The sequence below is a fragment of the Canis lupus genome, chromosome 5 (genome assembly GCF_011100685.1).
Source record: "Canis lupus familiaris isolate Mischka breed German Shepherd chromosome 5, alternate assembly UU_Cfam_GSD_1.0, whole genome shotgun sequence".
Taxonomy (NCBI): Eukaryota; Metazoa; Chordata; class Mammalia; order Carnivora; family Canidae; genus Canis; species Canis lupus.
This window is the reverse complement of record NC_049226.1, coordinates 47381102-47406047: the sequence shown is the minus strand read 5'-3', so window position 1 is coordinate 47406047 and position 24946 is coordinate 47381102. Positions and strand designations below refer to the sequence as shown.

The 24946-nt window shown below is 39.1% G+C and overlaps 1 protein-coding gene across 1 annotated transcript; it reads left to right on the top strand.

The window, feature by feature from the left end:
- Positions 1–15892: 15892 nt before the first annotated feature.
- LOC100684598 (60S ribosomal protein L37a-like) lies at positions 15893–20341 on the top strand. The gene is made up of 2 exons (XM_038538810.1): positions 15893–15930; positions 20044–20341. Exons 1-2 carry the CDS (start codon positions 15893–15895, stop codon positions 20339–20341), a joined length of 336 nt encoding a protein of 111 aa, XP_038394738.1.
- Positions 20342–24946: the final 4605 nt, after the last annotated feature.

The following is a 24946-nucleotide window of genomic DNA, read 5'->3' as shown; positions in this document are numbered from 1 at the left end:
AGAGGTTACTCGCGTTCTGACTTTGGTAGACATTCTGGAATATTGGTTTTGCCACTTGTAGCCCTAAGAGTAACATACTGTACAGGGGTCAAGAGACTGGACTTCCATTTTCTGCTTGGCCTGGGAGTCCCATTTATCCACCATCAGTTATAAAATACATTAGCAGATTTCCTCACAAGCAATAAGAAGTTAGAATTTTACTTGCTCATCTACCCTTTCAGTGTTACATGCTTCATCTCTCATAAAAGATCTGTTAGCAAAGAAGCCTGTGTGTGAAGCTGTGTACTTGAGAGATACAAACTGCACATGGATATGGTTTTCCAGTCTTTCAGAGGGTTTTGCCCTTTCATGTCCTGTTCATTAGCCCAAGAGCAGAAGGCTCTGGAATTGAGTGTCTGGTTTTAAATTCTGTTCCATCACTTACTAGATATGTAGTGTTGCACATGTTACTTAATCTCTTTAAGCCTCAGTTTCCTCATCTGGAAAATGTGCATACTAATAGTACTACCTCATGGGAATGTTTGTGCGTTATGAGATCATGCACATAGAGCTCAAAAAATAGTAATAATTATTATTTCTGGTGTTATCATTACTTTTCACCATCAAGATAGTCTTTTTTTTCCCATCAAGATAGTCTTAAAACCAAATGCCAAGAGTCCTTATCACAAAGCCATGACTATTGTTAGAGAGCTTACTTAAGGGTCAGCTGGAAGACAAGGGTCTGGAATAAATGATCTTCCAGCTCATGCCCAAGGTTTGCAATCCTTCAGCAGCACACAGTACCTTACTGGAATTAAAACATCTCCTCGGAAAGGTTCTACCCCAATGGGAATCCTGCCAAGGGAGGACCCAAGTTAAAGCTGGTGTGGATGCTGGCATGCTGCTTTCAAGAGTTCTGGAAACTAGCTTTCTTGCAAGTCTTCTCTTTTGGTTATTTAGCAACTCCCTTTGGAGAAAGATTATCTCCTTTTTGAAAGTAACCTGACCACCTGTCAAAACTGGACTTGTGTGAGGAATTGAAAGGCTAACTCTTGGCAGTCTGGCTAGGCTCTCGTTTCAGTAATTACACTGGCAGTGGCTGCATTACTCAGCATGAACTTGGCTTCCAGTCTCAACCATCTTCTGAGTCTCTGATGATGTGACTAAAAGAGCGTCTGGATCTGCCCCAGACTGTCAAAGAAGTAGGAACGGTGACTGACATAGAAGTACTATGATAATCACTTATAATTATGAAAATGAGTTTCTATTTGAGGAAAAGTGGCAACCAAAAAAAGAAAAAAAATTAAAGAGTACTAAACATTCTGCTCTAATTTCTGCCTTTTTAAAAAGGATTTTATTTATTTGAGAGGGAGAGGGAGACACACAGAGAGAGTGCACACAAGCCAGGGGAGGGAGAAGCAGACTCCCCACTGAGCATGGAGCCTGACATGGGTCTGGATCCCAAGACCTTGGAATCATGATTTGAGCTGAAGGCAGACACCTAAGTGACTGAGCCACCTAGGTGCCCCTCTAATTTCCTTCTGTCACTAATATGGAATATTCTTTAATCCTGGGCTTTTTAAAAATATATATATTTGATAAACTTCTAAATGATGTTTACCAAGTGCCAGGCCACATGCAGTGGACATGTGACTATACAATGATTCATACAGCCTTGACTTTCTCTGCAAGGAGCTCTTAGTCATCTCATCATTCAACAGTCCATTCCTTCAACTCATTCACTGGCATCCATTTTGTGCCAGGCACTGTGTTGTACTGGGTGTACAGTGGTGAACACAATAGAAAGCCCCCTGCTTTCGTGGAGCTTAGACTTTAGTGGCAAGTTTTGAAGAAGTAAACACAAAAAAATATACAGTAATGAGCTGTTTTTATGTCAGCAAAGGAGACAAAGGGAGCATCGCCATGCACATGGTGGACATTTGAGAGCAGCATATAAACAAATACTGACAATGCAGTAGGAAAGGGACACATGCAAAGGGCTTTCAGAGCACAAATGTCAGTGTTCTTGTCTGTTTTGACTACAGGCCAGACTGAGGATGGGGAGATGTGCATACAGGAGCCCAGATATGGAGGAATGATAAAAACCAACACACATACATTTTGGAAGTATTTTCTCAGAATACAAACCATCAGGGATCTAAAAGCCTGACTTAGGGAAAATTTCATTTTATAGTGTTTCTGTAACTGTATAGAAACACAAGAGTCGTTTTACAGATCATTTATTCTACAAATACTAAACTATTTTATAGCATGATACTCATCATTGAAGCAAGCAATTAACAGATCTTGCCTCCTGCAAGCTCTCTCTGACTGCTCCACACCACTCACCTACACATTCCTGTAAGTCTTCTGTGATTCTTCTCTAAACTCCATAACCCCTTCTGTATGCTATTATTATATCATTTTCCATACTTTTGTAAACCACTGATTCATTTTGTCTTTATTGTTTTTTAGACTATGAACATCTTGAAGGCAGAGACTGTCTTGATTTGTCTCTGTATGCTCAAGGCCTAGCTGTATTAATTTGAATTTCCTCAGAAGCAGACTCTAAGGCAAGCATGGAAGTGTAAGTCATTTATTTGGGAGAGATCCCAGAGAACACTGGGAACTGAGGAGGGGAAACAGCAGAGGGGAAGAAGCCAATAAGAAATATGTTATCAAGCAGGTTACTAGGCCCTCTGGAGAACTAGAGAGACACTGTAGAATATGTCCCAGTGTTGTCCCACTAAGGGTTAGAGGAGCTGGGGCATTTATCCACCACCACCCCAATCTATTGTTGATCGAGCACTGCTCCCAGGGGCATGCGCTCTCCAGCATTTCTGACTTGCTTTCCTCACAGGTCAAGCCCTCAGACAGTGTCACCTGTGCTTACTGTAAGCAACCTTTAGAACATGGAGATGAATATTAAGGGATATGGGTGGGGCATAACATCTGTTGGACTAGTTCAGAGCCTGGCACCCAATGGCTGCTTGGTAGGCTTTGGTGACTCAATATAACAGACAAGCAGCACACACTGTAAAGGAGTAGAAATTTAGTGTGAGCTCTATGGGCAAACCTCATGTTATTGACATGGCCATCAAGCAAAAAGTGAAGTTATTAGGTTTGGAGGCAGCTTGAGTACATTTGTGGGGGATGCTTGTTTCTGCAGCAGTCATGAAGAGAATTGGTAGGAAGAGTAGTGTTATTTTAATCCCTCCTTTCTCCTTTGCCTAGTTCACATGTAACCATATCTCCTGTTAGTGGAGTGAATCCATCTGTGTTTTCTCATTGGCAGATGTTGGGGGCTCGATTAATAGCACTTGCTAATATGTTGTTATTTTCTGAAAGGATGTGAATTATAGCAGGTGCTATTTATGAATGACATTTAGGAGCAATGCATCCAATTAGTTTGTTATCCTACACACGGTCAGATGAGGTCTCTTTAATTGACCTTCCAGAGCAAAGATGGCCAGCCTCCTTAACCCTCCCTCATATTTCTACAGGTCCCTCTAGTTGTCCTTCCTGTTTAAAAGTGACAGTGATGATACCAACCCAGGATTTCACCTGAATTGGAGTTTCTTATGGCACAGTTTACATGAACAGCTCCACCCACAGCCTAAGTCAATAAAAAAACTACTCCATATACCTTATAACTTCAAGAAATATTACTTCAGGAAAATAACACAGTAATTCCCACATGTGTATTCATTCTTGCTTATTCATTCATTCCTGAGACTAACCTTGGGGCAGCAGAATATAGTGGATAAGAGGACAGTATCTAGCACTAGACTGCCTAGGTTCTGTGCTTCCATTTCCTCATCTGTAAAATTGAGCTGATAACAGTTCCCATCTCATAGTGTTGTAATGACGATTAAAGGAATTAATAAATGTAAAGCTCATAAAAACAATTCCTAGCTCTTTGAAGAGTTCCCAGGACTATGCTAGATACTGAATAACTAAAGAATTATTTATTGGGATCCCTGGGTGGCGCAGCGGTTTGGCGCCTGCCTTTGGCCCAGGGCGCGATCCTGGAGACCCGGGATCGAATCCCACATCAGGCTCCCGGTGCATGGGGCCTGCTTCTCCCTCTGCCTATGTCTCTGTCTCTGTCTCTGTCTCTCTCTCTCTGTCTCTGTGTGTGTGACTATAATAAATAAATAAAAATTAAAAAAAGAATGATTTATTCATTTGTTCAACGAATATTTATTGAGTACCAATTCTGTTCTGGTCACTGGGCCAGGTGTAGGAATACCACAGTGAACAAAATAAACCGTTTGTTTACCAATCCTTATAGAGTTTACATCATACCTGGAAGCATAGATGGTGATAACGGAAAAAAACCCCGACTGACAAAGTAAGGGTTAGGAGAGACATCCTGAAAATAACTATGCTAAGACCTGGGGTCTGATAGAAACCAAACAAAGAGTGTTCCAGGTGGGGATTGTGGGTGCCATGTTCTGGAGGTGAGAGATGGCATCACAGAAACAGAGTGGCTCACTGTGGCTATGATATGGAGGGGAGGGATGGGGAGCTGGAGCCTGGAGAGGAAGGCAAGGAGGTAGGTTATGAAGGGCCCATTGGCATTGTTAAAGTGCTGCCCTCTCTGCTTGGAATAAATGGAGGGAGGGAGTAAACACCGTGTTTACTTGTTTACCACTCTTTTGACACCTCTCCTACATGGCCTTACATAATAATTTTTTTACAGTGTAAAGTGCATATATACTTTCACTCAATCACATTATGAATTCCTTGAAGGCAAGAACCATGGGTCTTCTAATTCCTTGAATCCTCCCTAACTGTTGCTAATCTTCTTAGGAATTAGGCCCCCAACTAGCCATCTCTTAGCACATCTTATATAATTTCAGTTTCAGTGTTATTCTCTTTGGTTTGAGGAGCAGGTCTCCATCACCGTGGAGGACCCCAACACCATGCCTTGCTCTTGTCAGACCTTCCCACCACTTTGGACTCAACTCCTCCCTCAACCTACTACCCTGAGGTTTCAGTTAAAGCCTCCCAGTGCTCTTTAACTCTTTCCCCGGGACTCCTGGTCCTAATATCCTGCCATCATTCCCTGAAGTAATTTTGTTATCCCTCACCAGATCTTCCCTCCCACTCTAAGGCAAATGACTTGTCTAGACAAACTGTTGTAATTTTAACCCTTCAGAATGTAGTGGAATAGCAATGTTTGTGGAGTCACACAGATCTGAGCCTGAATCCCACCTCCTACCTGTGAGGTCTTAAGCAAGTTATTTAATCTTTCTGGGCTTTGTTTCTCTCATCTGTAAAATGGGCCTTATAATACCTACTGCAGGGTTGCTGCTGTGAGATTAAATAATAGTTATATAACTCAGATGTTCATTAATGTTGTACCTGTGTTTCTGACAACAGATACAGCATGTCTAGTTCACAAGTCATAAGCTCTCCATGTCTGTACTTTATTTTTGTGGTAACTGATTCAGTTCCCAGAAATCTTGTGAGATAGTCAATTAGGGTCAATGAAAGGTAATTTCTTGGCACAAAGAGTTCCCTTTTCAAGATCTACCCTACACGTAAGTCATTCTTATTCTAAGCTGTTAAGACATTTTTCAAACTTACCTATAAAATGGTAATTCCAGACCTAAGAGACATATCAGCAGTGATCACTAAAAGAGAGCAAGTTATTTTGAAGTTGTTTTTCTCTAGAGCAACATGTGTACAGCATCCAGAACAATTAGATCCTGATTGCCAGGCCAAATTTCCATCAAGACACTGATGAGTTATAAACCCCTGGAGCTTTGCTCAAGTCACTGATGGAAACAGCAGCAGCATCCAAGCCCTTTGATGGAATCACAGCCTTGTAATTAGTATGAGTCCATTCATTATCATGGGCCTGGGTATGTGCATATGAGAGAAAAAAAAAGTGAGGGAAGAGGAAACAAATTAAAACACGTAAACTGAGAAAGGAAGAGAGATTGCAACCACTTAAAACTCACGGATATAATTACAGGAACTACTCAAGTTTGGGAAATGCAAACTGATTGCAGGGAGGCTTGATGTATAGAGTACTAACTGCAGGGCTACCTTAGGGAGAACTGTGAAATGCTTTGTGTCTGTCTTTCTGCCCCATTTCCATTTCTCTCTCTCTTGTTTCTGTGTTCTCATGACCTGGACACTTAAGCGTGAGGATGAGAGGGAACATGAATGAAGGGAAGGAAGGAGAGAAGGACAGGAAGAGAGGACCATCAACTCATGGAGCATGGACTCTAATATGTGCCCAGTGCTCTGCCAGCTGCTTCCCACTTGTTAGTACACTGTCAGGAACACATGCATGGGCAGCAGGCAGCCTGCTTCAGAGTCCACCTTAGGCCTACTTGAGCAGAGGCTTGTTTCTTCATATAAAAAATAACATTGAGGTGATTGGGAGAGTGAAATTAGGTACAATATATGAAGCCCTTAGCATACAAAGTGGGGCTCTTATCCCCATTTTGTGGATGAGAACACTGGCAGCTGGGGACATTAAGTGGACAGTGGGCTCCACCAAAGTGGGGGCTATGCCCATGCTGGTTACTGCTGCACAGGCCCATGTAAGCCTTCATTAAATATCTGTGTTGAGGGGGAATTAAAATTCAACCTGACCAATCCAAGGCCAGTATCCTCTCCAGTACCATGTGCTCTCCCTAGACACTCCTTTGTCTTTGTGGGCAGACCTACAACAGTAGTTAAAAGCACAGACTTGGGAGCCAAACAGCCAGGATTCAAGTCCTTTGTGAACGAACTATTGACATATTTCTTGTACTCTTCATGTTTCCCAAGCCCCCATCCCTTTGATAGTCTCTTAGTCTTTTAAAATATCTCAGAACATTTTAAAGGGAACCAATCAAAAAGGATCATTTGGAGGCCAGAGCCTTAGAGAAAAGTCCCATTGCTGGAGACGAGAATACTGGCAACAGAAAAAAAAAAAAAAAAAACACCCAGGGACATATAGTTAGGATGGTGTGTCTGGGGTTTGTTTTATGAGACGGAAACAGAAATAACAAAAAAAAAAAAAAATTGGGGGATGGAGCTAATAATTACTGAGCAGCTATTTATATACTCACTGTGCTTGGTGTTCATATGTGGTATCTCATTTAATCCTCATAAAAGTTCTGGAAGGAAGATTCCCATTTTACAGGTAAGGAAACTGAGGGTCAGAAAAGTTAACCTGTCTTGTTAAATGGCAAAGCAAGGCTGATTTCCAGGTTAGCCTATGTTGTTTCCATAACTATAGTATGCCTCTCTTTAAGGTCAAAGAAAATAAATATATTTGTCAGGCTTTTAAGTTTATAAAAAAGCTTCATCTTCTACTGGGTGTCTACTAGAAAGTGATTTCTCTGTTTGGAAAGAGCATTCATGTTCATGTCCTGCTCTCTTTTCACCTAACCTCTTTTCAACACCATACACCAATCAATGTAGTCTGTAGGTCCCTGGGGTTTTTAGTTTATGATTAGGCCACAAATTTGTGACTATTTCTAAAAATAATTATTTGTGCTCAACATGAATTTTTGTAGCAGTTAGATAAATAAACATTTTTTTATATTTCAAAATATAATATTGATTCTGTTTCTAGTAACACAAAAGAGAAGTAGGTGAGAAGTCAGAGTGCTGGCTTAAAGATTGAACCCTGTAAAGTTTACAGGCAATCTACAGCGAAGCTAAACCTAACAGCCATGAAACAAAAAATAGCACAATCACTTTACAGGGGTTTTCCAGGCAACTCCGGAATTCAAGTGCCCAAGTTCAGCCCATGTAATAAAAGAGATTTTATGATGGTTTTCCAATAGAGGGAGAAGATGGAGAAAAGAGCACTTGTATTATTGAACATCCTAAAACTAAAAGCCTCATGAGGAAAGTTTATTATGTGTGGAAAGTTTGCTTTAAGGAGAAAGTATACTAAACCATAAAACGAACAAAATCCCTCATCAACCCAGGCAGCTCTAAAAACATTATACATTGATTCATTGATTTATTCATTCGTTCATTCATTATTGCAACAAACCTTTATTGAGCACCTATTATGATGGCAAACAAATGCCCAGCACAGGGGATGTAAAGCTAACTAAGGCATGTTTCCTGCCCTTAAGAAAATCTTGTTATCTGAAGGGGGAACAAATATTTCAACAGTGATTTTTTTTTTTTTTTTTTAATTTTTATTTATTTATGATAGTCACACAGAGAGAGAGAGAGGCAGAGACATAGGCAGAGGGAGAAGCAGGCTCCATGCACCGGGAGCCCGACGTGGGACTCGATCCCGGGTCTCCAGGATCGCGCCCTGGGCCAAAGGCAGGCGCCAAACCGCTGCGCCACCCAGGGATCCCTCAACAGTGATTTTTAAAAAAGATTTTATTTATTTATTCATGAGAGACAGATAGAGAGGCAGAGACATAGGCAGAGGGAGAAGCAGGCTCCCCATGGGAGCCTGATGCGGCACTCAATCCCAGGACCCCAGGATCATGACCTGAGCCAAAGGCAGACGCTCAACCACTGGGTCACCCATGTGCCCCAATTTCAACAGTAATTATTCCACAATGTATTTGAGATCTTATAATAAGAGCAATAGTAGCTAGTGTTCATTGGGTGCTTACAAAGTACCATACTTGGTTTTAAGCACTTTCTGTGTTAACTCATTTACTGCTCACAACAGCCCTATGAAGTAAATACTGTTATTAACACCACTTTCCAGATGAGGATAGATAGGGTAAGAGACTTGATTAAGGTGAGACCTATGTAGAAAGGGCCATGAAAACATATTAGAGGGATCTGCTTAAGAGTAGAGAAGGTGCATGTGACCTGGATCTTAAGGAAGGACCAGGAATTCTGTGGACAGAGAAGTGGAATAGGAAAGCACATTTTTAACATGGGGAACAGTATGTGCCAAGACAGGAAGCAGCTCATGAGCATGATATAGGTGGGAAACTGAGAGAAGTTCTGTGGGTGAGTGTAGGACTCAAGGTGAATGGTAGTCAGAGATGCAGATTGTGAGGGGTTTTATGAATCATGATAAGGAGTTTGGGCAATATGGCACCAAATGAGGATTTTAAGCAAAGGATTCAAAATAACTGTGTAGTTAACTTTGGCAAAGAGTGTACCAGAAGGGAGAAGATTTGAAGTAGGGTAATTAATTAGGAGGCTAAACTAGTAATCCAGATGAGAGATGGTGACCTCAACTAAGCCAGTGATTGGAAGGATGACAACAGGGAAATTTGAAAGATTTATGAATAATGGATTCAAACTTCTGCAATTCTATTTCTGTTTATGGCACTAGGTAGGAAATATCAAGATACCAACCCTTTGATTGGTAGACCCTAAAGAAATTTGTGTAACAACTTTTTTGAGTGAATCTGGACTCATCCATTCATTTTTACCTAACAAACACTAGTACATATTTTGAAAGGGCTTTGTATGGTGCATAGTAGATGCTCAAAGTTACACATAGACACACACAGTATCAAAGTGATCTAATAATGTGGGGCAACCCTGAACCTCAAAGATAAAAGTCATTTATTTAACAGTTTTCACTAATCTATAACGTAACATCTTAAATTGCGGAGTAAGAGTTAGTTGTGTTTAGATTTAAGAAAAGTGAGTCTTTCCTTGGTATAAAACATTATACCTCACTCTCTCATCATGTTTAATAAACTACCTATGCTATCCTTTTTTGTTGAGAGGGGAAATTGGGCAACAGAGAACCCAAGCTACCTGCCCAAAGCCACACGGCTAGATGACATAGGAAAAGTAAAATATTTATATAGCCATCATGTGTTCCCCTCTAATGCTGCTTCTCCTTCCACTTTAAAAGAAAGTTAGACAATTATGGAGAGAAAGAGACAGAAAGAACATTCTGCATAAAATAAAACATTAAAAAAATACAAATGTGGCCTAATTTAATTTCCAATACATGTCTCCACCTTCAGCTTTGAAAAAAAAGGTTAAAATGCAATTCTCCAAAACGAAGTTATTCGATAGAGGAATATTAACCTCTTTGCCCCTTGTACTTTGACTCGTTTTATCTCCTTTTCATTTTTGTTTGTGGGTCTATTCATTTTGGTGAGGCCAGGCACGTTGCTAGGTAACGGGCCCATCGTGCGCCAGCATGTTAGTTTGTCTGCCTGGCCCCTGTGGCAGACTTCCCTAGCGCTAGCTGCCGGCAATGCAGTCTCTTACAAAAAGCATTTATCACCGAGCAGGCACCGTAATGGCCACTCAGTGGAGGGGAAATTGAGCTGACCCGAAGGCCAAAGCTGTTAGGGAGACTGGTGGGAAGGGTAAGAGGGTCACAACACCCTTTTCCCACCCACTTAGTGGCCAGTAAGCACTAGCACAGCCCAGCCACTGTTTTCACTAACATATCCTGAGGCTTTGCACCTGAAATAAATGTTTGCTTGACATTAACGATAAAAAAAAAAGAGGCAAAAAAATAAAATCGGTTTGCTCCAAGAACAATGAGCTATGTGATTTAAAGTTAGCCAAAGTTCCCTCAAGATTTGATTTTTGGTAGTTATGCTGGAGGGGAGATTTGAAGAGGAAATTGGGTGGTTCTAGATAATTAATATATTCTGATAGTGGTCATACAAATATTTATTTACCTAGCTCCTTGAATTTGAAAGTAGATAAATCTAATATCTGTGCTTTCCAGTCCCCCACCCAATAAATGGCACCAGTTTTATATGTATCAAATGCTGGTCATCGCCCAATTGACAAAATTTTCAAATTTATATTTCCTTCACTATTTATTTTTGCTTAGCATGAGATAAAGTTTAAAATTCCTGCAAACCAGGAATTTTTAAAAGTGTACGTATGTGCACTTTTGCAATGTTAAGTAACAATGCATATTTGGATGTGATTGTTTCCTGTACAATTTTATAGATTCTTTTGGAAACATTTATATTTCTTTGACTTTTTTCAAAATTTCTTTATGTGCATAGATAAAAACAAAGAAAAGTAGCATTACAAAAATAAATACATGAGTAAGGATGAAAATCATTATAAACAGTACAAATGTTATACACAAATCTTTGTGGAAATATTGGTTCCATTGTGGGAGAAAACAGAAAACAGAAATTCTTTCCCTAGACCATTTGTTTTTTTCAATCAACCATAGGCCATGTCATTTGTGTTAGAACTTGAAAATTATATGTAAAATTATATAAGGGGTTTTCAATGTCCTTGTGTGAAAAACTACTGCTCAGAGTTTCATTTTTAATTATCTTTATTATTAAACAATATGTTGTCTCCATATTCTTTTTGTGTGCAAACTCATTTTTCAAATAGGAATGTGTAACCACTGCTCAGAAATTCTCACTCTAAATGGATTAGCTATGTGATTTTAGTCAAATGGCTCCCTTTCTCTGAATCCTAGTTTCCCCACCTTAAGAGGAGAAGATAATATCTGCCCCAATTACCTTCCTGAGTAATCTGGAGCATTGGATGAGATGCTAGCTGTAAAACACCATATAGGTGTGAGATGGCAATTTTATTATTGAAAAAATTAAAATGTTTGGAGAAATGAAAGGATGAGAAGTAAGTTTTCAATAGCACTCAGTATTCTCTCATTGTGGATAGAATTAGGCTTTTTGCCTTGGTGAGATGCCAAAGTCAAAAGCCCATTAGGGCCACTGTGTTCTTTTTGACCAATTAGCCTCATTTTATACATAGACATGAGGAATTGCTGCAGCTTTTCATCAGAAATGGAACAGAGTTAAGAGTACAAAAAGGGCCCTGTTCTTCACTCCAGCTCCACTGCTTTCAAACAACAATATTTAACCAACAAAAGAAGAGACCAAGTCAATCTCAGTTTTAGTGATTCCCTTGAAAGTCATCAAATAAAAATGTGAACTTTAAAATTGATCAGGATTAATTTCACTGACACTGTATCATAACATATATCTCTTCAGAGACTCATTTGTTGGGCTGCAGATGCAAAGAAAGTAAGGAAAGAAATAAATCAGAATACAATAAGGCAATTAGACTTTTGCCATTGATAGAATACTAAAAATGTCTGATTTATCAAAGCATTAACAAACAGAAATAAACACAAGACTTATATTTTCTTACAAAATACCTAGAGAGAAAGATTAAAATAATAACCAACACCACATGTATCAATAAATTTAATTTATAAATACTGCTCCATTGCCAAAATATGCTCTTTCATTTGCTAATTTAAAGAGTGCAATAGCAAGGGATGATTTATCAATTCAAGTGCCACCCTGATGTGTAACTGCTGTTCTCATCTCTGTAGACATTCTCCTACCCAGATGAGAGAGTACTAGTGAATCTGAAGCACAGCTTAATAAGTAAAGTTATTTCGTCTTTACCTGCAGTCATTACCTTCACTCTGAAATTAAACATATTTCTAGTGTTTTTCTTCCTTATGATTTCAGTCCCAGGGTAGGTACAGTAAGAAAAATAATTACCTGGTGCCAGGCATTGTCCTAAGTGCTTACATACATTATTTCACTTAATCCTAACAATAGCCCTAGAAAGCATTATTGTTCTTTATCCATCCCCATTTCCAGATAAGAAAAGTGAGTCTGACAGAGGTATGGCAACCTGCTGTTCATAAATGTCAGAGGAAAGATTTCAAATCAGGACTGACCAACTCCAAAATATGTTCTCATAATAACCACAATGTAATTACTTCAAAACAAACATACACCTGAATGTCTTGAAAATCAAATTTCTTTCAAGACAAAATACAATGCTAATTACAGAAACTGTATAATTTAATACAGTCTAATACATGAAAAGTTAAATTTTGATCAAGGAATTTTAGTGGTGAAAGAACCTCAGGAGCCATCAAAATTAAACCTTCATTTCTCAAATGAAGATGCAGAGGTGAGACATTACGTTACCTAGGACATCTGAGGTTATTAAATGGACATAGGACTGGTGATTGTTCCAGCAAGTTAAGCAGCCATATAGTTGCCTCAAATAGTATGTTTACAATGTTGTCCAATACACAGCAATTCTTACACAAAAATGTCAGAGAAAAACAGCTGTTGCAAAATGAGGTAGCACTACATTAGAAGTCAGAGGGAATCACCTATTTCATTCCATACTGGCCTTCACATGCCAACCCTATGCCAGGCACTGGGTCACAGAGATGAAGGGCTCTCAGTATAGGCTTTGCACGATAATAAATGTCAAATGAATGCTTACGAATTTTTTAAAAAGATTTTATTTATTTGTTCATGAGTGACACACAGAGAGAGAGGCAGAGACTCAGGCAGAAGGAAAAGCAGGCTCCATGCAGAGAGCCTGATGTGGGACTCGATTCCGGGACTCCAGGATCACACCCTAGGCTGAACGCAGCGCTAAACCGCTGAACCATCCGGGCTGCCCAATGCTTATGAATTTTAAGTAATTTACTCAAATTTTAATTTTGAAGACCAAAAGAAAGCCTGAGGTTAAACTAAATAATTTATATGAACACTGGAGCAGATGTTTAATCCCTGAGTATGGCAACACTCAGCCTCATAGGTAAAAGGTGACTGTGTGAAGCCATTTTCCTCTTGGAGGTGAGGATGGAAGCAAAAATACTTAGATCAAAATGCTGCTTCCAAATACCAGTCTACCCAAGGAAATATTAAACCACCTTGTGATTCTGTCCCCAGTCATTTAAATAGGATTCCCTATACGACTTTCTTAATCAGACTAGGGGGGCCTCAGAAAATGATGAAATCATTCATATTATTGTATAAAAAGAGGTTCAAAGAATAGAAAATAAAATAATTCAACAAATCTAGAAGAGATGAAAAGAGGACTTATTCTATAAATAGCAATATATATAAGCTCAATCAGTTTAATCTCCTGGTGAGCAAATTTAGAGTTTCAGTGATTTGCCCAAGGTCACATGGTTTCATAGGGGTAGAGCCAGGGTTAGAACCAAGACCTCTTGACCTCAGTTCTGTGCTTTTTTCAGGGCCTTATATTGCTTGGACAAATATCAATGCACAGTTAACACACAAAAAAGAAAAGGTGTAGAAAAGTGGTATATTTACTTGATTATGTATATATACCAAGATGGAATAAAATCAATAGTACAACTTTGAGCTGATTTTGATAACAAAGCTACAAATTTTTCATTTCAAAGTTACTTTGAACATGTCAAAAATTTTTTTTGTAATATCCACATGAGACATGTAATAACAGTCATTTACTTGAACCTATAAGCATTAATGTTTAAGACATAAACTGTTTAGTGTACTATCTCTAGTATATAAATTTTCCTCCACACAATAGAATGCCCCAAAATTGTCATTAGCATGATAGGCTGTGCATTATAAATGCCCTCAAACTTTCAAAAACAAATTTTGTACTGTTTTAGTGAAAATAAAATGGACATGCAGCATATTTTATTAAAAGAGGTAAGACATATCAACAATGGTATACTGAGGAGTGGGGATGAACAGTGGGAATAGTCTACCCCAGCTGCAAGCATTATCTGTAGAGAATTTTAAAACTTGGACACATCGTAGTCTATTCCTCATTATCACCATGCACCAGCAATTCAGTTGGGGTTGAATTGTGCCCCTTCCCCCAAATCCATGTCCCTTGCAGAACCTCAGAATGTGAACCTATTTGGAAAGAGGGTTGTTGCAGATGTAATTAGTTAAAGGTGGGGCCTTAATCCAAAAACTAGTGCCCATATTTTCTTAATTGTGTCTTTATTTTTCAAATGAGGAAGAGGAAAAGAGACACAAAGGTATATACAGACAAGGAGAGAATACCATGGGATGATGGGCAGAGACTGGAGTAACATAAATACAAGCCAAGGAATACTTAGGATTGTCAGTATCTGCCTGAAGCTAAGAGACAGGTATGGAACATATTCTCCATGCCTCCAGAAGGAATCAACCCTACCAACACTTTTATTTCAGACTTCTAGCCTCCAAGACTGTGTGTGAGACAATATATTTCTCTTGTCTTAAGCAACCCGGTTTGTTATACTTTGTTATGACAATGCTAGGAAACAAATACAACAGCCACTCCCAAACCCTTCCCTCTTGGTATACCATTTAGTATTAATAATATAACATAATTACTAAAGTATATATTGTAGCTTATAATTAGTAGAATAAGTCTAGAAGTAAAGAGAGACATACAAATACATATTTTTTTAAATTTATTGTTTACTGGAGTTCAATTTGCCAACATATAGCATATCACCCAGTGCTCATCCCGTCAAGTGCCCCCCTCAGTGTCCGTCACCCAGTCACCCCAACCCCCCACCCACCTCCCCTTCCACTATCCCTTGTTCGTTTCCCAGAGTTAGGAGTCTCTCATATTCTGTCACCCTCTCTAATATTTTCACTCTTTTCCCCTTTAATTCCTTTCACTATTTTTTATCTTCCCCAAATGAAAGAGACCATAGAATGTTTGTCCTTCTCCGATTGACTTACTCAGCATAATACCCTCCAGTTCCATCCACCTGGAAGCAAATGGTGGGTATTTGCCATTTCTAAAGGCTGAGTAATATTCCATTGTATACATAGACCACATCTTCTTTATCCATTCATTTTTCGATGGACACTGAGGCTCCTTCCACAGTTTGGCTATTGTGGACATTGCCGCTATAAACATCGGGGTGCAGGTGTTCCAGTGTTTCACTGCATCTGTATCTTTGGGGTAAATCCCCAGCAATGCAATTGCTGGGTCATAGGGCAGATCTATTTTTAACTCTTTGAGGAACCTCCACACAGTCTTCCAGAGTGGCTGCACCAGTTTGCATTCCCACCAACAGTGCAAGAGGGTTCCCCTTTCTCCACATCCTCTCCAACATTTGTGGTTTCCTGCCTTGTTAATTTTCCCCATTCTCACTGGTGTGAGGTGGTATCTCATTGTGGTTTTGATTTGTAACAAATACATATTTCAGTGCAGTAAGGTAGAAGTTGTAATGGAGATGTACACAGGCATCTATGGATCAAAAAGAAGGTGTGATTCAAAGCTTTTCTGAACATACAGGATGTGTTCAGGAAAAAGCAGATTAATCCAGTTCGACTGGAACAGATCCTTGTGTAAAGGAGAAAAAGGTGTGTGGGGGGTGAGGCTCTACTCATAGAAAGATTTTTAAAAAATAAAGACTTAAAAAAGTCTTTATATGCTCTGAACCCTCACTAGTTAAAGTATGTTTTGTGAACCAACAGAATTGGTGTTACTGGAAGCTTGTTAAAGAAGCAGAAATCATTCCGGGAAACACTGCTATAGTCCCTTACTACTCAAAGTACAGTCTTTGAGACTAGTAGTATCAGCATCACCTGGGGACTAATTAGAAACATGGACTCTCTGGCCCCACCCTGACCTACTGAATCAAAATCTGCATTCTAACAAGATGACCAGCTGATTCATTTGTCCACTGGTGTCGAGAAGCACTATCCTCGGAGATTATGCCTCTACCAGAGGAAGTAAATGGGTGAGAACCTGGCTGAGTGGGAAGTTGGGGCAGGGGTGATACACCAGGGCATTCTGAAGGAACAACATGAGCAAAGACACTGAGGAGTAACAGCAACAAAACAGCAAATGAGACTTACAGAGCTAGATCTTGTGCTAGGCACTTTATATGCACTTATCTTTTGATCTCCACATTCTGTGTTTTCATCATGCTCATCTTTCCATGACAGACAGAAGGTGTAGAAAGGGGAATAGATAGCTCAATGTCACCCAGCTAGTGAATCCAGCCAGAAGGTGGATTTGACCCTAGCATTTCTCAAGCATCTGACAAATACCCCAAACCTTTGTGTATTTGCATAGGAAATTCCCTCTGCCTGGACTACTCTTCTTTATCTGTTAAAATCTCATTCATTCTTGGGATGCCTGGGTAGGTAGCTCAGTTGGTTGAGTGTCCAACTCTTGATTTCAGCTCAGGTCACAATCTCAGGGTTGTGGGATCAAGCTCCACTTCTACCTCTGCGCTCCATGAGGAATTTGCGTGGGATTCTCTCCTTCCTTCTCCCTCTGCCCCTCCCTCCTGTGCGCGCATGGGCGCACGCGCTCTCTCTCAAATGAATAAGTATTTAATAAATCTTTTTTAAAAATCTCATTCATTCTTCCAGATCCAGCTCAAAAGTCACCTCCTCTGTGATCTTCTTGCCTGTTTCCCCAATCACAATTAATTTCACATTCCTTGGGTATCTCTAACATCTCTTTTATATCACAATGCTATCATTTGTCATGGTCTGGCTTAGTTGGTGCTTGTCCCTCCCCTCCTCATCCCCAAATTGAATGTGATGTTTTGGAGAGTGGAAGCATGTCTCAGTATTTTCAGTTTTCCCAGTGCCTAGTTGGGTGCTTGATACCTACTAGACATGAATATTTATTTGTTAAAGATGAACCTAGGGATGCCTGGGTGGCTCAGTGGTTAAGCATCTGCCTTTGGCAGTGATCCTGGAGTCCTGGGATCAAGTCCCTCATTGGGCTTCCTGCATGGAGCCTGCTTCTCCCTCTGCCTATGTCTCTGCCTCTGTGTGTGTCTCTCATGAATGAATAAATAAAATCTTAAAAAATATATATGAACCTGGATGTCAAGTCTGGCTGCATTTTTGACTAGCTATGTGAAATTCACAAAATCCCCAAACCTCTGTATCTATAAAATGGTGATGATGAAACCTACTCATAAGATGAGAAGAGACGAGCTATGTGAAAATGCCCAGCACAGTGCGGAGCACAAAATAAGTGCATCATAAATACCTTTTAAAGGAATAAAATACGTGAGTAAAGTGCCTTAGTGTAAAAGCAAACAGTAATAGTAAACAGTACCTCTTATTAAGTAAGTGCCAGACACTATTTAAGGTAGAACATACATATTAGCTCATCATTCTTCAAATACAACCTATTATTATCATATCCTCACTTTCCTTCAATAAGTAGTTAAACCAAGGCCGATACAGGTTAAGAAGTTTGCCTAAGATCTAGCGGAAAGCCAGATGGGGAACCTGATCCAAATGAATCCAAAACCTTAGCTTCCAGATTTAAAAAAAAGCATGACATTAAGTACTCCCAACCTGTGTACCATCCCATCCATATATCATACCACTATACTTTAACCTCCAGAAATAGTTATTTTATCAAATTTGTACCGATTCCTAAAAAAATCTGAGCACTTTTTAAATTTAACTCCTTAATACTAGGAAAATACAGCTGTCAACAGTCACATGCGATTTGGCTGTTCATCATGAAATACAAGCTGTGTCAAGGGGAAGTGTGTTGAAACTGTTTGTTGCTGTACAGCACCGTGTATGCAACTAAAACAGTCAGGAACAGGCTTCCTACGTTCATGGAGATGTTTACAGACTGGCAAGTTAATAGGAATAAAAGCTGTAACCAAAGTATGAGTGATATTCTTTTGATGTCAGCTACATGGAGTCCTTCCTGTTACAGTAGTTGGATTTTTTTAAGGAGATTGGATTATAAAATTGGAAAGTGCTTCTCTTTACTGTACACTGTTTCCACTTCTCAATTATAAGGGAAATGAATTTAGATGTTTAAAAAATCAAATTATTTATCTTAGTGTTCCCTGAAGTTTGCAAACTGCTGAGCAATGTGATGCTTTGCCCTGCATTCTCCTCATTGAGTCTATCTGGGTAAATTAATTACAAGACAATCCTTAGGAATTAAGTGTATTTTAAGTTCAGAGGCATCTGCTTAGAGACTTCTAATACCGCTAAATAGTCCCTTTGGAAATGCACTCGTTAGTATGAGTGGTATAATTTTCATTTCCGCTGGCACTATGGCATATGACTTCTTCAGTTTCAGCTACCCTCTGATTGACCTGTCAAGGGCATAAACCACTCTGAAGATGTTCCAGTACCATTTGTGCTTCTCTAGTAGGTATAGGAGACCATATTGATTTGTTCTATGTGAAGGAATAATTTAGAAGATTATTTTCTCTGGTTTTAATACAACACATTCTCTGAATAAACATACACACAGACACAGAATCTGAACTTATAATAAGCTTACTGGCAATAGAACAAAACAAATAAACATTTTCTTAGATAACAGATATTCCGTAAGTCCCCAGGACATGAATTAGAAAAAAATCTATGGTATGATTAATCCATTATGTAAAATGGAAATGCATTTTTAAGTTGAATGCCAATAAGATGTTGGCAGGGGATTGGCAGGGGAGAGGGTACTTAGAACACAGAGAACTGAAAATTACATTTTGGATTTTTTTTCCCTCTTCTCTAAAATGGAATGTGGTGAGTTTTTAATATCACCTGATTTTTATGAAGCTACTGTGTTCCAGTTTGGAAAAATTCTGAATCGAGTGATTTTAGGAGGTCTGCTCTTTCCCAGGCTTGAAACAAAAAGCAAAGAATGGCCAACCAGCTATTATTCCCTCATTTATAAACAACATGGCACTGGGTGTCCTCCAGAAGAATGGGCATCCTCCACTCATCATCCATCCATCCCATCAACAAATCTAATTTCAATAGGTCAGGTATAGAGAAAAGAAGATATTAGTCCTTTGAATAAAATAGAGGCAAAAATTTGCTTTAAATAATAGAATTTTTAAACACACATAAAGCTTACACTCAGCTATCCCCAGAAGCATAGCTGACCCTCAGTAATATCACCAAATCAATCACTTCCGATGATGAAAATGATATAAAGGGACACTCACATAATACCTTATTAGTGTTATAAGGTATATTCATACATTTTATATCATTTATTCCTTGCAACAAACCTCTGAAGAAGTCTACATATGATGTCTATTAAAATTATACAGGCTTTAGAGGCAGCTCAGGTGGCTCTGCGGTTTAGCGCCGCCTTCGGCCCAGGGCCTGATCCTGGAGACCCAGGATCTAGTCTCACGTCAGGTGCCCTGAATGGAGCCTGCTTCTCCCTCTGCCTGTGTCTCTGCCTCTCTCTCTCTCTCTCTCTCTCTCTCTGAATCACATGAATAAATAAAATCTTAAAAAAAATAAAAAGAATATATAGACTTTGGAGTCCAGACAATTAGATTAAAATCTTGGCCCCTCAACATACTAGCTGGATCACCCTGGAAACTTGGTTAAACTTTCTGAAACTGCTCTCTCTGAGCTGGGACCTAGTTGGTGGTGACATAGCCAAATGCACCAAGAAGGTCAGAATCGTGGGTAAATACAGGACCCAGTATGGTGCCTCCCTCAGGAAAATGGTAAAGAAGATTGAAATTAGCCAGCACGCCAAGTACACCTGCTCCTTCTGTGGTAAAACCAAGATGAAAATGCGAGCTATGGGCATCTGGCATTGTGGCTCCTGCATGAAGACCATAGCCAGTGGCGCCTGGACCTACAACACCACTTCTGCCATCACAGTAAAGTCAGCCATCAGACTAAAGGAGTTGAAAGACCAGTAAAAGCTCCACCATTTGAAGCACTGCTAGCCTATAATAAATGGGTTAATTTATGTAATAAAATTACTTTGCCTTGTTGTTAAAAAAAAAAACCCTCTCTGAAACTGTAGTAGGAGTAAATAAGGTAATATACAAAAAGCATTTTCCCAGTTCATGCCTCATGGTATGCTCACAATAACTGGTAGTTGCTATAATTATTCCATGATTTCAATAACTTACTCTTTTCCAATCTAGAAATATATTTCCCAAAATGTATCTTAATAACCAGTTTCTGGGCCTTTTTAAGCAAACATAAGTATTTATTGAATGAATGAATAGAAAGAACTCTAGTTCAGGAGCAATCAGGAAAAGGACACACGGGGAGAATAATAGTCATTCAGCAAATATTTATGTTCAAACTCTTACTATAGACCAGAAGCTATTATAGGGCAACTCATTTAATCCTCATAGCAATCCTGTGAAGTAAGTATTATCCTTTTGCAGATTTCAAAACTAATGGTCCAACGTGCATACAGACATACAGCAACTAAGGGACAAAGCCTGGAGTTAAATACTAGCCTTTGGCTCCGTGTCCAATGTTCATTTTTGGCACCTTTGTTTCTTAATCCATTATGGAATAATCTAAGACAAACCACAGTATTGTTAGCAAATCCTGTCTATTTCTCATGAGCAAGCCCCACAGGATGAGATAATTTCTTTCTAAATCTAATTCACTTGGCTATTCAGCATGACTCTTAGATGTATATAATGGTGTCATATCTGATACCATAGTGTTAATGTTAATGTGATTAATAGGCTTTCATCTACAACATGGACCAAATCATGCCTTTTGGGAAAAAATATGAAGAACTGAAATGAACCTTCTCTATGATCCCCACCTCTCACATTCTCATCCTCTGATACTAATCACTCCCCACAGACTGCTTGCTGAGTTAGGGGAAAATAGGAAAGAGGACTTGAAAAGGAAAAAGATTAGAAAAGGAAATACCTTGTACCCATTCATAATTGAGTACATGTGACTAAAATCTTCAAGAAAAGGATAGAGCCATTGTACATCAACTCCAACTCTGAATCAAACATCTGGGTAGGACACACTTCTCCATTACCCATCTTATGGAACCTTCCACATCCCCATGGACAAGTGGGCTGCTGCATATCTAGGTAGAGCAAGTAATTAGGAAGCAGGTAATTCGATTTTTAAAAACAAAACAAAACACACTGATTCATTCTTTCATTCCTTCAATATATACTTATAGAGCATCTTGTACATGTCTGGCATACAGCAAATACCAAAACACTTATAATTGTTTGCCAAATGAATTTAATTTTCCCACTGCAGTAAACTTGATAAACCAATCTCTACCCTCAAAAAATGTACAGTCTGGTTTGGAGAATAGTTAATAGATAATTACACTAATGACTGTTTACTTTCAATTATAATAAGTACATCAAAATAGCAGTATAGTGTGTTATGAGAGTGAATAATAGGAAATGGCATCCTAGACTAGGGCATAAGGGAAAAATTTCATGAGCAGGTGGTATTTAAGCTAAGAAGGGGGAGCCTGATTTAAGCAGAGAGTAAGGGCCAGGTCATTCTAGGCAGAAGTGCAGCAAATTCTTTATCATGGCCTATGATGCCCTATGATCTGTCTCTGCTTCCCTCATGACCTCGTTTCTTACCAGTTCCCTTCAGTCACTCTTCTCCAGACTCATGATCTTCTCTCTCCTTTTAATCATGTCAAATTTGTTTCTATTTCATGAGGCTTTTGCATTTACTGTTCTTTGTGTCTAGAATGCTCTTATGCCAGCTCTTCATGTAACTGGCCCCAGCATCTGGATCCCAGTTCAAAATCGCTTGTTCCAAGAAGCCTACCCATCCACCATATGGGATGCCATTTACCATTCCATCAGTCACCATCTACCCTATCACAATCTACCAAATCCTTTAGAGCAATTATTAATGCTTGATGATTTGTTTACTTGTTTGTGTCTATCCCCTCCAACTAGAAAGTAAGTTCCATGACAACCAGAATCTTGTATGCCTGGCAAAAGTAATCACTCAATAGAAATTGAATAAATGAATAAGTCTTAGCATTTATGAAGGCCCTCTCGTTGAAAAAGATGTGGCATCTTCCAGGAACAGAAACACCAGTATGGTTAGAACATAGTTTAATAGTCTATTAAATGTTAGTTCTTTTTCAAATGAATATATCTATACATACAAGAGATAAGGGCTCCTCAATCATATTTTAATCAGCTTGACAGTAAACACAAGTGTCTTCTTACACAGAGTATAGCTGCTTTGCGTATAATAGGCACCCAAACTTTTGACTGATAAAAAATTATTCTTGTCTATTAAGGCCCTTATACCTCCTTTTTGCGTACAAAATTTCAACTTCAAAAGTAGCTTCCCAACCAGACAACAAAAAGAAATAAAAAGCATTCAAATTGGCAAAGAAGAAGTCAAACTCTCTCTCTTTGCAGATGACATGATATTGTATCATGTCATCAGAACCCAAAAGACTCCATCCCAAGGTTTCTAGAACTCATACAGCAATTCAACAATGTGGCAGGATACAAAAATCAATGCACAGAAATCAGCAGCATTTCTATACACTAACAATGAGATTGAAGAAAGAGAAACTAAGGAATCAATCTCATTTACAGTTGCACCCCAAACCATAAGATATCTAGGAATAAACCTAACCAAAGAGGTAAAGGATCTGTATTCTAAAAATTATGGAACACTTATGAAAGAAATTGAGGGAGACATAAAGAGATGGAAAAACATTCCATACTCATGGATTGGATGAATAAATATTGTGAAAATGTCTATGCTACCCAGGGTAATTTACATGTTCAATGCAATCTCTATCAAAATACCATGGACCTTCTTCATAGAGTTGGAACAAATAATCTTAAGATTTGTATGGAACCAGAAAAGACCCCAAATAGCCAGAGGAATATTGAAAAAGAAAACCAATGCTGGGGGCATCACAATGCCTGACTTCAAACTGTATTACAAAGCTGTGATCATCAAGACAGTGTGGTACTGGCACAAAAACAGACACATAGATCAATGGAACAGAACAGAGAACCCAGAAATGGACCCTCAACTCTATGGTCAACTCATATTTGACAAAGCAGGAAAGAATATCCACTGGAAAAAGGACAGTGTATTCAACAAATGGTGTTGGGAAAATTGGGCAGCCACATGCAGAAGGATGAAACTGGACCATTCTCTTATACCATACAAAGATAAACTCAAAATGATTGAAAGATCTTAATGTGAGACAAGAATCCTTCAAAATCCTAGAGGAAATCACAGGCAACAACCTTTTTGAATTTAGCCACAGTAACTTCTACAAGACACATCTATGAAGGCAAAGGGGAAAAAAAAAAACAAAAATGAACTATTAGGACTTCATCAAGATAAAACCTACACAGTGAAGGAAACAATCAACAAAACTAAAAGGCAACCTACAGAATGGGAGAAGATATTTGCAAATGACATAAGGATAAAGGACTAGTATCCAACATCTATAAAGAATTTATCAAACTCAACACCCAAGAAACAAACAATCCAGTCATGAAATGGGCAGAAGACATGAACAGACATTTCTCCAAAGAAGACCTACATATGACCAACAGCCACATGAAAAAATGGTCCACATCACTTGCCATCAGGGAAATACAAATCAAAATCACAATGAGATACCACCTCACATCAGTGAGAATGGCAAAAATTAACAAGACAGGAAACAACAAATGTTGGACAAGATGTGGAGAAAGGGGAACACTCTTGCACTCTTAGTGGGAATGCAAACTGGTACAGCCACTCTGGAAAACAGTATAAATGTTCCTCAAGAAGTTAAAAATAGGGGATCCCTGGGTGGCGCAGCAGTTTAGCGCCTGCCTTTGGCCCAGGGCGCGATCCTGGAGACCCGGGATCGAATCCCATGTCGGGCTCCCGGTGCATGGAGCCTGCTTCTCCCTCTGCCTGTGTCTCTGCCTCTCTCTCTCTCTCTCTCTGTGACTATCATAAATAAATAAAAAAAAAATAAAAGAAGTTAAAAATAGAGCTACCCTATGACCCATTGATTGCACTACTGGGTATTTACCCCAAAGATACAGATGTAGTGAAATGCCAGGACACCTGCATCCCAATGTTCATAGCAGCAATGACTACAGTAGCCAAACTGTGCAAGGCGCCATGATGTCCTTCAACAGAAGAATGGATAAAGAAGATGTGGTCTATATATATAATGGAATATTACTCAGCCATTAGAAATGACGAATACCCACCATTTGCTTCAATATGGATGACACAGGAGGGTATTATGCTGAGTGAAATAAGTCAATTGGAGAAGGACAATCATCGTATGGTTTCACTCATATGTGGAATATAAGAAATAGTGAAAGGGATTATAAGGGAAAGGAGGGAAAATGAGTAGGAAAAATTGGAGAGGAATACAAACCATGAGAGACTCTTAACTCTGAGAAACAAAAAAAGGGTTGCGGAAGGAGAGGTGAGTGGGGTGATGGGGTAACTGGGTGACGGGCACTAAGGAGGGCACTTGATGGGATGAGCACTGGGTATTATACTAT

What these genes read in the sequence shown, in the direction of transcription:
- LOC100684598 (XM_038538810.1), top strand. Translation starts at nt 15,893, where the DNA reads ATGGAGATGTACACAGGCATCTATGGATCAAAAAGAAG. An exon ending in ATCTATGGATCAAAAAGAAG is followed by an intron (nt 15,931 to 20,043) that starts GTGTGATTCAAA and finishes GCTCTCTCTGAG; the next exon opens with CTGGGACCTAGTTGGTGGTG.